Consider the following 15,559-nt stretch of genomic DNA (forward strand, 5'->3'; position numbering starts at 1 on the left):
CAAAGCGAAGTACCGTCAGGCAACGGATACCATGATGTTACCTATTCACTCGAGTACACCTTTTGAGACAATCCATTTGGATTTCGCAGCGGTCAAAAAGAGGGGAGAAGGCGCCGCGCGTACACAGGCGTTTTTGGTAGCCATTGACCAGTGCACACGCACGGTAGCAGCGCGGCCCGGGAGAGAGGATTCCGCCTGCGTCATCACATTCATGGAACGCGAGATGTTCAAGACTACCAAAGTTATTGTGTCGGACAATGGGCCAGCATTTAGAAGTCGCCGACTCAAGGAATGGGCCAAACAGCGAGGGATACAACTCCGACCCACAACTCCGTACCACCCTGCAGCCAACGGTCTGGCAGAGAGAGTAATCCGAGACTTGAAACAATACATACCTGTATACCATGACTTTAGAGCAGGGTGGAAGTGCGCGCTGGAAGCAGCAGTGCGTCACCACAATCGGTCCCAGGCTGCAGCACTTGGGTGCAGTCCATATTTTGCATTTGCATTCCATTTGCATTTTCCAGCAGAACACAGCAGTGTTCCCCGCGGATGAGCAGCTAGGAGTCACCGACCACGTCACTTTAAAGGAGCGGCGGCAATCCGCACAGGAAGAAGAATAATACCGCTGTCGCATGAAGACAAACGTCGAAATACAAAGATACCGGACATTAGAGTGGGGGAACAGGTGCTAGTCCGGCAGGGTCTACCAGGAACTCGAGCCGGATTCTGCGGCCCATTCGTCGTATGGAAGACGGTCCACCAAGGAGGCATCTTAAAAGCCATTGGTTATATAGGAGCCCACGCAAAAAGAGAGATGGCAGCGATAAGCAACGTCATTCCTTATCCACGAAAGGATGATTCCTAAAGCCGAGGAGGATGCAGAGTGCAGACGACGAAGAGAAGAGAAGGAACAGAAGAGGTTAAGAACAGAAAAAAGTAGTGTAAGCAGAAAGCCCCCTAGAACATTACATAAAATGAGCACAGATATGCTTTAGTTACATGTACAGCACACTGGAAAACAGAGCACACAATTATTCTACATCAAAGAGATGGACGAATTTGGCACACTTTACCACAAGTCAAGGGAGGATGTGATATAAAATTGCATTGAAAAACATGAGCCTCGAAACGATTCCATTATCGCTGCTTTTCGATATGTCATAGACATGGCCGTATTCGGAGATATGGTAGAAATTACAGAATTGAAGGTGCAAGAATTTGTATGCCGCATCTACAACGGTTATAAAAATATCTGCACATCAAGATCGGAAGGAGCACTGGGATTGATGGTGGAGTTGTTGAGGTTGGCTGATGAAGAATTGAAGTATGCGTCACCAGATGTAATCGTAATCATAGCAAAGGGCATTGCATTCATCAAGAAAGCAGTCAGATCAAATTATCATTTGCAAGCGGTGTATAGCGCGCGATTCATTATGGGTTTGTTGAAATCACATCTAAGACGTTAAGGGAGTTAAGGGACGTTAAATACGGGGTGCCGTGTGGTGAACTTTCGTCGCACGTTAAGGAACCCTCAGGTGGGCAAAAGCAATCCACAGGCCGATCGCTGTGGCGTCGCTCATGATCTCAGTTGTCTCGAGACGTAAACACACAATTATTATTATTATCATACAAAGAAAGGAAACATCAAAAAGAGATTACGCAAGTTCGTGGCCACTAAGTGCAAGTTACTGAAGCGATACAAATACGTCCTTCTCATGCCGATTGCATTAATCAATGCTGGATTCAAGCGACCTATCATAAGGAACTACTATATGTGCATTCTCAGTTCTTCAGTCAAGACAACAAACGAAAACTGGAAGTGTGGAATAGGACAATTGTATTTTATGAAAATAAACAAGTATATATAACTGAAATAATAAGTGAAATTTCTTCTATCATCACGATACCAAATTCTACGCATCGCAATGAAAACAGATTGATTTTTGATCGCATGTAGTATGATACAAACAGACTGAGAACAATGATTGCTAACTGGAAACGAATATTCCACACTACGTGCAAGAATTATGATATGGAATCAGAGAGGGCTGCCAAAGAGCTTTCTAACCGACTGTAGTCTGTACAACTTCAACGACCGAAGGGTATAATTTACGGGGGAACAATCGGTGAATGAAATTCGGAGACATGGTGCATCAATTTTTGTTTACAAAAAGGATCAATAATACTTTGGAAAAACTTATCATATTTGACAAATGCTTAATTGAAAGAAAGCCTACATCTTATTTTGTCAACATATGTTGAAAGGAGCCTATTGCCAGAATGTCGCGATACAAATTAGTGATTTTTGAAGCACAATGTGCAGGCGGAGTGTACAATTCTAATTACTATGGGTATACATTAATTTTGGAGGTTTTTAGCTCGTAATAAGGTAAAAATGAAAACTATACACCAAAGAGCATTTCTTGCTTAATTTTATTGTTATCAATTTTTCATTATTTATGACGTACATAATAGAGTACTAGAAAACCGCCGACGTGACGAAGGGGCCAAGGGCAAACAGTTGTTTGTCAAGCTACCATACATAAAGGGGGTGTCAGAGCCCATCAGGCGCATTTTAGCTTATGTACATCAGGACGGCGTTCAAGCCTAAGACCACCCTGAAGAGTTCACTAAGCCATCCCAAAGATGAAGTAGAATTGATGGAAAAAAAGAGGTGTTGTTTACCGTGTCTCATGCCATGATTGTTCTATGACATACATTGGTGAAACGGGCCGTAAAGTGAAAACTAGGATGAAAGAACATAGATACGACATTGAAAAGAATGCAGATAAACCTACGGAGCTGTGTGAACACGTGGAAAGGAAGGGGCATGCGGTTGGGTTGGAGTTACCACCCAAGCAGCACAATGTACTGAAAGTCGAGTGCAATGGGGGTGCACGGTATGTGTCCTATCAATGTTCTTTAGTTTCACAGGTATGTTCAAGGCCTTTCACCTACCCGTCCACCCCCATTGCACTTGACTTTCAGTACATTGTGCTGCTTGAGCAGATATCTTAGCCCGTGAAGGTCGGTGGGGGGTACGACGGAACATTGAGTCATGGTTTATTAAAACAACAACAGGTTGCATGAATAAACACCCAGGGCCACTCCCGAGGAGATATAGACCGCTGTTTAAAAAGAGTTGACGGACGTCGACAGTCTTCTGTTCTGAAGATGAATCCTGCGTGGGCTTCGAAACGTTACAACGTCTACTTTCTAAGTTGCTGTTTTTTTAATGTGTTGTGCTACGGGTGCGGAAAGTTCAAATAAAATGGCAAACCCCGGTACTTGGAATATCTTCTGTACAGACTATAGTCGGCTAGAAAGCTCTTTGGCAGTCCTCTCTGATTCCATATTATAATTCTTGCACGTAGTGTGGAATATACGTTTCCAGTTAGCAACCATCATCTGTTTTCATTGCGATGCGTAGATTCGGTAGATGACAAAAGAAATTACACTTATTATTTCAATTATATGCCTGTTTATCTTCATAAAGGAACAACTGTCCTACTCCAAACTCTGAAGTTTTCGTTTGTTGTCTTGATTGATGAACTGAGAATGCATCGTATAGTTGTTCCTTATGATGGGTTTCTTGAATCGGTTAATGCAATCGGCATGAGAAGGACGTACTTGTACCGCTTCAGTAACTTGCACTTTGTTGCGACGAACTTGTACAATCTCTTATTTATGTTTCCTTTCTTTGTATGAAGATTATTGAATGGCATACAAGAGTATTAGGTGCAAATCGTCCGGTGGTCCACCACAGTTGATATTGTCGTTGAGTGTCAATAAGTGATGACACATCAGACTTCGTATAATATTAAACTCCTGCTCATTCGACATCATTGCAAGAACTGGTAGATTGCATAGTCGAGGAAGAGGAACATATCGCGTGATAAGATTGTTTTGCTGTTTGTACTTCCCCTGACAATAGTTAGATGTAATTTCACCAAATCCATAATGAATCGCGCGATATACACCGCTAGTATATAATAATTTGATCTGACTGCTTTCTTGATGAATGCGATGCCCTTTGCTATGATTACGATTGCATCTGGTGACGAATATTTCAATTCTTCATCAGCCGACCTTAAACACCCCACCATCAATCCCAGTGGTACTTCCGGTCTTGATGTGCATATGTTTTTATAACTGTTGTTGATGCGGCATACAAATTCTTGCACCTTCAATTCTGTAATTTCTACCATATCTCCGAATACGGCCATGTCTATGACACCGATAATGTTTAAACCGTTTCGAGGCTCTTCTTTTTAAAAGCAATTTTTATCACATCCTCCCGTGACTTGTGGTAACGTGTGCAAAATCCGTCCATCTCTTCGATGTAGATTAATTGTTTGCTCTGTTTTCCAGTATGCTTCTACACTTAATTAAAGCATACCTGTGCTCATTTTATTGGTTAAAATTGTGTGACGTATCGATAGCAATTTTCTTGGCCTTCCATAGGCTATCAGGTTTAGAAAGTAATTAAAATCCCGCCCGTGTCGCCATGAGAATTATGCAAACTGAATTACAAAAAATCTGATGTGTAAGAAAAAAGAGTACTTTCAATGATTCTGTGTACAAGTCCCCACTCGATGTGAATATGTCTACCCTGCGTGCGTAGCCTTGATGGGAGTGGGGAAAGTTTATGATCGTTCGGATTCCCTTTTCGTATTGAACCCCCCCCCCTCGTATGTTAACGAAAAAGATGTTAATTATTGGCTTGTTTGTTTCATTTACTCACTCGATTGACATTAACAAAAACTAGTGATATTGATTCGAATTTTCGAGTTCGATCGTTATTGTGAAGGTGCTCGTTATTTTATTCCCCCTATTCCATCCAGCAATGGGGTAGAGTATCGCCTGTGGAGATGAAACTCCCCACTCTCCAAGGTCGAAAATAAAGTTGTTGTTCGAGTTGGGGAAGCCTCATATTTCTACGTAGTTGATCTATGTAGAATTTTCTGTTGCAAAGTTATCATAAACAGTTGGAGGTTATTAAATATGCTTCACGTTTTGATTGATGATTGTTTCGTTGATGTTAGCATAATATTTCTTGCTTGCTTAGAAAAGTATTGCCTGAATTAGCTATTGGCTTTTCTTTGTTTCAGATGTTCACTTGATTGATATTAATAAATATAATGATCTTGAGTCGAGTATTCTCTGTGTTGGGAAAGCCTCAATTATCTATTATGTATTTCTGAGTTGTGTCTGATGAATTCCTTTATACAAAACTTTTACATTGATCCGCACTTCAGGTGAATGCTCGTGTTGTTTGTTTGTGGCTGCTGCATGTAGAACTTTATGTTGCAATGTTATCATAAAAAATTTGATGTACTTAAATTTGTTTCTCGTTTTTGATTGAATATCGTTTCTGTGATTGAATAATCTGGACTTTCTCTCTATGTTCAATAAAAAAATATCGCCTCTGTACAAACTTGGCCGACAAGCGGCCAAGAGAGACAGCATCCCACACCCGTTTCCAGGAAAGAATGTGAAAGAGACAGAGTTACCCCAACCCGGGCTCAAGGTGGAAAAATCAGGAGACACCTCGCCTTGGTTCGTTATAGTATTGTATGTCTTTTCTGTGCGTTAGTGTGGATAGCTGCATGAAAGTAGTTATTTAAAAAGAAATTAATTAACTAAAAGTTGTGTCATGTTAGTGTGTGTGACATGCAAGTTAGCTTCCCTGTTGTGCTCGAAATTCCTTTCAGCGCTTAATAAGAAAACCCCCCTGCATGATAATGTTGATTAATTAAATTAAAACCCCACTAACGTCAGTGTCGCAATGATATTGGTGACGTATAGGAATCTCAGACTTGTTATAATAAAAGTTAGAATTTTGATTGTACTCATATTGATTAAGAATATCTTCTTTAACTAAACCTGATATCCTTTTATATAGAAAAGATAATGTTTTGATCCTTCTTGTGTTCGGGTCGTGCCCCTGTGTGCCCATGGTGTTTCAGTGTCTCTGTTGTGTTCGCAATTTGATCGCAATCTATCAGCACTTGTAATTTTAATTGAAATTAAAACCCCACTATAAGATAATGTTGGCCGTGGGGAATTGCTAGTATCACAATGATGGTGGTCATGTATAGCAATCTCGGACTTGTTGAAAGTTGTAATTTTGCTTGTTATCATATTGATTATGAACATCTTCTTTGATTAACAGTCGCGTGTTGTGATATATATTTTAATTCCAATTCATTGAGAACTTGTGTGTGTGTGTGTGTATGATTACCAACAATAAAAACTATTGTATGCACTTGCTTTAATTCTTTCTGTGATACCTCTTCAATGCTATTACATCATACCGGTAATGAGTAAGTATATTCTTTATTGTATCAATCGTATTGTCTTGTGTTTCTTCCGTTTCAGGTTTTTGGCTGGGTTTTTCTCCTCCACACAGGTTAGCAACAGAATTGGCACAATTACCAGCACCACTGGCATTAATAAATACATTTTGCGTATGACTCTTCCTTGCATGTCTATAAATTACATGTAAACGGCCCACACGCCACCCAATGCGCGACGAAAGAAGTTGGCCCAGCTGGAAAATGTGCGACGGTAAGCGCACGGGTAGCCCTCCGCACACGCGCCGCCCACCGGTAAGCGCACGGGCAGTCCTCACCCCACGCGCTACCCACCGGAGGTACTCGCACAGTTATTGCGCCCGGAAAAATTCGCGGCTGCGGCGCAGCCCTGGCGGGGAATGTAGTTTCTCATAAGCCACATACTGCTCAGGCCTTGCAATATGCAGGCTTGTTTTTTTCGCCTTGTAAAGACGTACGGGGTAGCATGCCGTACGTGTCTATTAGTCGAAAGAAACATTCGTGGAACACCTGTAGATTTCAGACAGGATAAACCGCAAGCTGTCAATTCCCGACAAGTAAGCCACAAACTGTACTACCGTGAGCTTTATGAAAGGAAACACGGGAGGCATTTAGCTGATAGCCTCGTCCCTCACTTACGGCTACGCCTTGCGGCCAGGGTGTCGAACCGAACCCGAGCGAGAACTGTAACCGAACCTAAATTTTCATGACACTGTTGAACCCGAACCGGAGCAGAACCGGGAAAAATAATAGCGGTAACCGGTGAGCAACAAAAGGGTTGGTCATAAAAGCAGACAGCATAAGAGTTCAAGTTCAATCCCCGAACGAGGACACATTGGTCTCCATATCATGAATTTCGCAAATTATCAGCTAGCAGTCAAACGAGGACGTACAGTAAGTATGCTTTCAGTGTCTTTTTTTAACAAGTTAAAGCGCAGTTGTCCTTGTGAGTGCGCGGCTAGCGCCCCATGCACGTGCTGCGGCGTCTCGTATTAAGAGAGGAAGCGCCACGCGGACGAATGAGGCACAAATGGCGTAGGCCAGTTGTGTAGCTCTACAGGACGAATATGTGATTAAGCAAGCGCCCAACATATCCCTTTCCACGTGAGCAGTAAAAATTGAACAAGTGGAAGAGGAGGTGGTGTCCCTCACCATGATTCCTGACCAGCGATGATGGAAAATCCCAGCGGGCTGATGTTCGTGGCCTCACGCTCGGACGGTGCCGGTAGAAGTGGCCTCCAGGTGCTGTAGCGCGCGGCAGCAGAGGCGCGTCGTCCTCGTCCACTGGCCACCACATCGCTCCCCCACTCAGACGCGGAGCGGTGTATGCGGTTGAGGTCCGCGTCGATACCACAAAAAGGAGAATAAGGACGACTCGTGGATGATTGACGACTGGACACACGGCATGTGATTGTGGCAGTTGATGCAGCAGCAGCAGGATGGCGGAACAAAAGCGCTGCGTTCCGGGCGGGTTCCAAAGATGAGGTGTGAGTGCTGAGTGGTTGCTAATTGACTTCAGTGGCTGCTGATTTCATTGAGTGCGTTGAGTATAGCGTTGAGTGATCGTTGCTGAGCGTTGATTGTTGCTGAGTGAGTGCGCTGCGTTGCGTTGAGTGATTGTTGCTGAGTGGGCGGCAGTACCGCGAGAGGTGCAAAAGCGTGAATGCTGGTTGTCGCCAGAGAAGTGCCGGTTAGGACCATCATGAAGCAGATGGGGGCCGTAAACTGTTCTTGCTGTGATCTACCTGCGGGTTCCCGGTGGAACTGCGGTCCGTGTGCGACTTGCCTGCCAGAAGGTAGTTTGCTGCTGGTTTGCCGAAAAAACTAGGATGGTGAATGCCTGCATTACACCGAGCATGGTGTTCGTTGTCCGGGTCACCAAATGTAGAGGAGGTGGTGTTCTACATGAGTCCTGATCGGCGATGATGGAATATCCCAGCGGCAGATGTTCGTGGCCTCACACTAGGACGGTGCCGGTAGAACTGGCCGCCAGGTGCTGTAGCGCACAGCAGCAGAGGCGCGTCGTCGTCGTCCACGGGCCACCACAAAACGTGTGAGAAGTGGAGAAGGAGCGTACGCAGAATGGTGCCTGTATGCTTGGTTGTGGTTTGAAAAGGAAATGTAGTCCTGCTTACTGGTAGTAGAATTGTGTAGTGACACATTGCCTTTCTGTTGTGGATTAACTGGTACACTTCTGTGAGCGCGGACAGAGCAAGGCTGGCAGACTTATTCCCGACATGTTTCAGTTCGGTTTCCGATCGATTCACCCTGCGAATGCATGTGCAAGTACCGTCGTCTATGTAAAATGCTGTCCATCTGATTAGGCATCCTTTAAGTGTATCGATCTGGCACTGTGCGCCTGAAAAAAGAGATTTTTGCAACAGAAAGTAGCAGGACTACACCGCTTCATCCGCGTGGACGCTATTTGCAATTTCCAAGATATTAGCCACGCATTCAGTGATAATGCTTTCTATTCTATTTTTTAGACTAATTTTGTTGCGATACTGTGCATAGCTTTGGTCGGGTCTGGTTATCCGTGGAGAACTTCATATTTTGGTAAAAAAAAAGTGAAATTCGTTTGGTAATTTTCAAAGTTCAATTGAAAAAATAAATTCCCGCAATTAAAAATTGTCCAAAGCATTTCCTCAGTGGTGGCAAAAGTTTCCAGAAGTTACACTCTAAAAACAGAACTTCACCGCATAGCACGTAGTGCGCCAATCGTTGTCGCGAACGATAGAGGGTTATCGCTTTTGATATGAGGAGAGGGGAGGCGTACGCCTTTTTGTGGTAATTACCATATATCCAAATTGCCACAAAAAGGCGTACGCCCCCCTCTCTCCTCGAATCAAAAGCGATAACCCTATCATTCGTAGCAATGGTTGGCGCACAGTGTGCTATGCGGTGAAGCTCTGTTTTTAGAGTGTAATTGCCGAAAGGCCGACAATCCTCCGGCGAGTACGTAGCCAATTACAATTTTTTATCACCTTAGTTGAAACACCCGGTATAAAAAAAAGAAAGGTCGCCGTTGTCAACTACTGATCAGAAGAGTCGTGTTTGACAGCATGGAACTCATATCCCAAAACGATGACGTGTAGGTTGGGGTTGCCGGCAACAGGCAACACAGCAAAGCTCGTCATTTGCTTTCATGTGTCGCCACAGAGCGCCCAAGCGAGTAGAAGAGGAGGCTATCTGCTACGCGCTCGCGTGTTCCCTTTCGTGTAGCTCGCGATAGTACAAGCAGTTTCGAGTAAACCTGGAAGTAGTGAATAGAGCTCGCAAAGCTCTTCCAGGCATGGCGCAGACTACCTCCCCGTTAACACAAGAGGCGCTCAGTCACTCTCAACACATGATCTTACGCATATGATTCACTCACAGTCACCCAGACGAGCAAAACCTAAGTGGGTGGCATTGTTCACTGTCGTAGCTGGGGGGGGGGGGGGGGGGGGGTTCTTGGTGTTAAAGAAAAAGTATTAATTTTAGTCCTTTTGGGAACATGAATGAATGAATATACTTTGAACAGTCAACCGTGACATGTCGAGTGATATGAAACCTTGCGACATGCGTAAGATACAAGTTCGCAAGAAGAACGTCTAACGATTTTTTTCCCGTGTGTGGGTGGATAGCTGCAGCTAAGTTAGCTAAGTTATACAACCTTATTCGATCGAGCTCACGAAGGATCCTATATTTATGTAGGCTGTCGCATCCAGGAGGTCATGTGCGAAGTTCAGTGACTATTTGCAGTCCTGGAGAGTAAATTTCATGGTTAGGGGACTAAAATGGGGACTAATTGCAAGCTAGGGGACTACTCCCCAATGGTAGAGGGGTACAAGGGGGAATCCTCCTCGCCCATGTCAAGTTCCCATAGGGCCCCTCCCGAAATCGTTTTCTGGCTACGCCGCTGGCATCATCATTCATTCATTTAGCTTCATGTAATATTCGTTCGGTTAAATGTAGTGCAGGAGGACCAGCGCTCATAATTAGCAGAGTTTCTATTTCGTTTAAACAAAGGCGGTTGTATTTCGGGAGAGCCTGGGAGTTGGATGACGGCGATTTTCAAGCACGCAATCATGTGTGTATCGTAACTTAAATACTTGCAGTAACGTGTACCCATTTCTTAAGTTACTCCAAATGCACTCGGTTTCATTAATTTATTTCAAGAGAAAAGAAGCTCGAGAAAAAGATGAGCTTGGACTGTTTTGGTTGGGCGCTACATGCGCATTTCATCTAAGATATACACGATCACTCCGCCGTTCCGTGGTTTCGGCTGCAGAAGATAGAGATGACAGACCCTCGGAATGAAGGACATTTTGGCTAATGCTTGGGGTCAGCAGAAGCCTTAGGAGCGGACTGGTGTCTCAACGTCATAGCAAGATAGGAGGTCTATGGATGCTAATTCAACTCGACGGTTGACCATAACGACCATTGACCACTTGGCCATTAAACAGGAGGCGTAGTCTGGGGTGACTCGCTCGCTTAGGTTTTGTCTTTTGGTGCTCTTCCTCCTCTTGTGAGCGCAAGTATCTGTTTTATCATCACTTTGTTTCTATTAGTTTGACAGCAAATTCCACAAATTGTAACTTGAAATCAACTAGTTACATTGAAGTGTACTCCTACTGAAATACGCTTCAAGGCTGAATCTTGTACAAGCCGTCTGGGCAGCCACCACACGGCACAAGTGCCAGTCGAAGGATACCGAAAGGAACGAGCGTGTGTGGCACTGTCCGCGTACGCGCATTAGGTGTACAATGATTTGCCGTTAACAAAGACATTCCTTTTTTGTATTGTCCACTTTGTATCAATAACGTCCATCTTTACATCGTCTCGCGCAAAAGGCGGTCTAAGTCTTTCGCCATGTACAGTCGATTCACATGGACATCATTGGCATATCTGCGGGGAGCGACCAGGCCTTGCTGTTATGAAGTATTTTTCATACTCTACTCACAGTTTCTATAATACTTTATTATTCTATACTCACATTGACATACTACCTATATACTATGTACATGTACTATACTCACAGCTTCTATACTCACACTTGTGCATACCTTAAACGTTAGCGTTGCGTTGGTGTCGTATGCGAGTATCCTGGTATAATTCTCGCTGTGCGAGAGTTCTTGCACTCCGCGGATATCCTTTGAGTGCTGTGAAGGATACTGGTTCAACTGATAGTAGTAAGAGCCTTTTTGACAAATCTGAAGTGAAGCAAAACACTCTCTTGAACAGCATTTTCGACCCCAGCGACGCAAACGCATTTAAACGTACATATAATAGCAGACATAGATAGCACCATCTCAGAACGTCGGCAACTGTATGAACTGTATGAATTTTTCAGGGAGCATTTTTTTGTGTAGAGAATATGCTCACTGTTGTGCGCTTAAATTCGTGCTTCTGCATGAGCCTTGTAGAAAAACTCAACTTTCGCGGCAATTTCTAAACTCGTTCCGCATGTATTCGCTGGCATTGAGACGAGGAGACAGAGACGAAAATACTTCCTTCTTTCTCGCTGGACGCGAACTGATGGCGCATTCCATTGGCAGAGCTTGGCCAAAGATTTCACCCGGTAAAGCGCAAAAACTGTTCCATTTGCAGAAGCGGGGCATGGGTTGAATGTTCCATTAGTGGAGCAGGGACAAAACTTTTGCTCCAGGGAGCAATAGTTTTTGACCCAGCGATTACCTCAGTGGAACACGACAGAACAGAGGAGGCATGCGCGCGATAAGTGAGGCTGTGTTGTTCGATCTTTCTTTTCTTTTTCTTTTTACTCGTGTTGTCGTGCGGGTCTTGCGCAGTATATAAACAGTTCTGTGTCCCACTGTGTGCAATTAGGCTGTGCGTTTCCGAAGCAGTTTTCTGAACCCCACGTGGCCAAAGCAAACCCGATAAAGCACACGGGTCACGCGTTATGCACAGAGCGCGCATCGTACATTGAATGTTCGCATTCCATTGGCAAAGCAAGCCCGTGCAATACCCGCCGGGAGCATGCACGTAATCCCACCCAACGCGGGGCGAGAATTGCTGTCCCAATGGAATTCGCCACGAGATAGCAATGATGGGCGTGATCGCAGCTCCCTACTTCCTGGTCATGCCTATACGATGATGGTGTGCAGGTCCCGCCCGGCGGATGGATGCACCACTCCAATGGGTATAGCTGTTGAACCGGACGTCGGATGATCACCTGGTTTCGTAGCCTTCACTGACAAGCTCTTATGATGTTGGGTGTGCCGTGCAACACCTTGTCAATTTGACATGGCCCCCGAAACATGCTAGGACCTCGGTTTTCCACTAATACGTCCCCCATGCACGCGAAGGGTTTGCGGTGGACGCGCTTCATGAAAGCGCCACGCAGCTCTCGTGTACTCGATCCTTTCTCCATAAGGAGTCATAAGCAGAGAGGTTAGAAGAAAAGCTGGGAGAGAGCAAAGGAGCTGTAAAGAAGCGAGATCTCCTCCCATCGTCGAGGTCCGAGAGGTGTCACGATCGGTATATTGTACATTCAGCCACAGCCTTTGCATGCGTGAAGGCCAGGCGCATTCGGCACTACGATATCCAGTCCAAACCAAGAACTGCTTCGTTCCGCTGGGCGCCGTGTGCGGTCTGTCTGTTTTGTCTACTCCCATCGTGTGTCCTGGGATTGCGTCTTATTCCGTAAGAACGAGTATTGTACTGTTTAAACCTTATGCTGTGACATTCCAGAACGGTGCACGGAACTCGCAGGAGACATCATGCGCAACAATGGCGGCTGACTTGTTTTCCAGTTATTGTGAGCCCTATGTCACCAGGTGTTCATGGAATCCCCCTCACCAATATGATCGTTCAGCGATGTACTTCCAACGAATTATCTTGGCTGCTGTGAAGTTCTAGAGAATCGGGTCTTTGAGCATCGCCTTCATGTCCTTGTTGGCTCGTTTCAAAGACGTGGTATTTTCACTGTAGATCGTGGAGCAGAATCTCTCTCGCGCGAAGAATCTTCTAAACGCCTAAAAGAAACTCCTGAACGACTTTCGATCGTTTCTAAGTGTACCGTTCTTGTGGTCCGACCATGTATACCGGGTGTTTCACGAAGATCCCCTGGCTGAACAATTCGTAAACAGGTGGCGCCATCTAAGAACTTTGTTTGGTAAAGATCCGTTGGACACCGGCCATGAACTGACTAGTGAAGAGCTCATTCGCACACGCTCTGTGTTTAAATAAACATCCTAACTTTACTTCGCACGCTTTTGGAACCACTGTTTTACATATCGGGACCTTCAGCGAAGAATGTTCAAAGAAAAAAAAAAGAAAAAAAAACCCGTGCTTCGAATGCCTTCGAATCGAATCGAGTGCCTTCGACAAGTCAAGGAAAATGCCAATAGTCAAAAGTCCACGCTCAATATTTTGAAGTATACTTCCCCTGAAACCCAACTGTTGCGCGGCACGTAAATTTGATAAAGCAGTACAGTAGTCGTGAGTGGAGGAGTAGTTGTGGAGTAGTTGTCGAGTAGTCGAGGAGTAGTCGCGACTTCTAGAGACATCTCTTAAAGACTGGTAAGACAGAAACCGATCTGTGGTTGGATATCGTATTTCAATCTCCACCTTTAACTATGAGAGTTATCTTAGACTTCGGAAGACAATCGGTTGCAGGCTTCTGTTACTTTAACAATTATTGACCTGTTTCAAATGCAGTTACGGAATATCTCGGCTAAGAACGGCACAGACGTCAGAAAAATGATTTTTTTAAATCTGAGGAGCAGCGGCTCTGAACCGCCGCGGGAAGGACGTGTTGCAAGCAACACTGAGTGCCCGTCCTGCGTCACTGAGTATAAGGGCCGGGTCCCATAGCTTTATGCGAGCAGCAGCAGCAAAGCAGGAGCGGTGCGGCAGCAGCAACACGGCAACATGGCAGCAGAGCAGCTTTCTGCTGTCGCTGCTCTGCTGCTGGAGGCGTCCCATAGCTTCGTTTTGAATTAGCGGCAGCAGCGGCTTAGGAAACACAAAACGTGTTGGCAACTGTGTCATTGTTTACATTTCGCACATTCCGAAGGCGTAGGCAGCGGCTAAGCCTTTTAGTGCACACACCTAGGAACGCAATCCTAGGTGAAAGGCGTTTGTGTGAGAGAGATATTGTGGATTTGGAGCTCATAAGTGAACTTTGAGATGAGTGTGGTGGTGGTCTGAGCCTCGTATTACCTGATTGACTCTTCGTTGATGTGTAGTCAGTTTCATGACATTCAACGTAGGTTCGTCCTACTGCTGTGCAGAACAGTCCTTGCTGTGTTGTGTGGAGATTCTTCTACGGGATTTTGTCGTATAAATATTGCCTCGTTACTATAGTATTCGATATTTTGATTTACGGTGGCTGTCAAATGCGTACGTTGCTCTTAGTGAAATAAAATTGTCTAACGAAAACAAAGGCCCCTTCTGCTAGCACTCACTGCTTTCTGCCTGTTTTCACAAGTAATGGGTTCATTATCTATCTCTATCGAACCTTTTTTTGTTGTCTGAACGTTGTCTATCTCCATCTAACCCTTTTCAAGGGTCAGTTTCATTTACAACCACCTAGCAAGGTCTTGGAATACCGACCACAAGAAATTTGTTCGGTTTGGTTTTCACACGGCATGGACGTGAAAGTGCTTGTAGTACGTTATCAGGTCACGGGTTTTGAAGTACTTTCCAGAAAACAAGCGAACATGTAGCTACAACTGGTACACAAGATTGTATCACGTAGGTTCGGTCGAACACTTTATTGAACTTTATGAACTGAATTATGTCCTGAAAGCGCACTTCACGCAGTTCCGATGATTGAACACTCGCTCCAAACAACTGGCAATCACAAGCGTATCCAGGTCTTCAGAATCAAATCACAGAACAACCAGAAACAAACCTTCTGCCGTCACTCACCGCCCTGCTAACCCTAAACACCGTCGAACGAAAACAATAGCAACCAGCTTCCTGATTGGCTTTCGAGACCGGCTGCTCAGGCTGCAGAGCAACAGGGCAGCACAGCAACCAAAAATTCGGGTACGAGAGCAGCAGGGAATTTCTGCAGCTTGGCAGCGCTGCTGCTCTCGCCCAGTGCTATGGGACCGCTCGTGTCGCTGCAGCTCTGCTGCTCCGCTGCTGTTGCTCTGCTGCTGCTGCTGCTCAAATCGGGGCTATGGGACCCCGCCTTAAGTCCGCGTGATCTGTGCTTTCGTGCATTCAACAACTTGTAGTGCAACAATGAGTGATAAGAGAGCTGATGC

At 45.0% G+C, this 15,559-nt stretch overlaps 1 protein-coding gene across 6 annotated transcripts in view; it reads right to left on the reverse strand.

The window, feature by feature from the left end:
• LOC135388340 (uncharacterized) overlaps positions 1-15,559 on the reverse strand; it is a 74,141-nt gene that overhangs the window by 10,310 nt on the left and 48,272 nt on the right. For all 6 annotated transcript variants that reach the window (XM_064617840.1, XM_064617839.1, XM_064617837.1 and 3 more), the window contains one exon: positions 11,384-11,530. In XM_064617840.1, the coding sequence (XP_064473910.1) occupies positions 11,384-11,530 (147 nt within the window). The remainder of the gene's footprint in view (positions 1-11,383; positions 11,531-15,559) is intronic.

The sequence above is a fragment of the Ornithodoros turicata genome, chromosome 3 (assembly GCF_037126465.1).
Source record: "Ornithodoros turicata isolate Travis chromosome 3, ASM3712646v1, whole genome shotgun sequence".
In the NCBI taxonomy this organism is placed as follows: Eukaryota; Metazoa; Arthropoda; class Arachnida; order Ixodida; family Argasidae; genus Ornithodoros; species Ornithodoros turicata.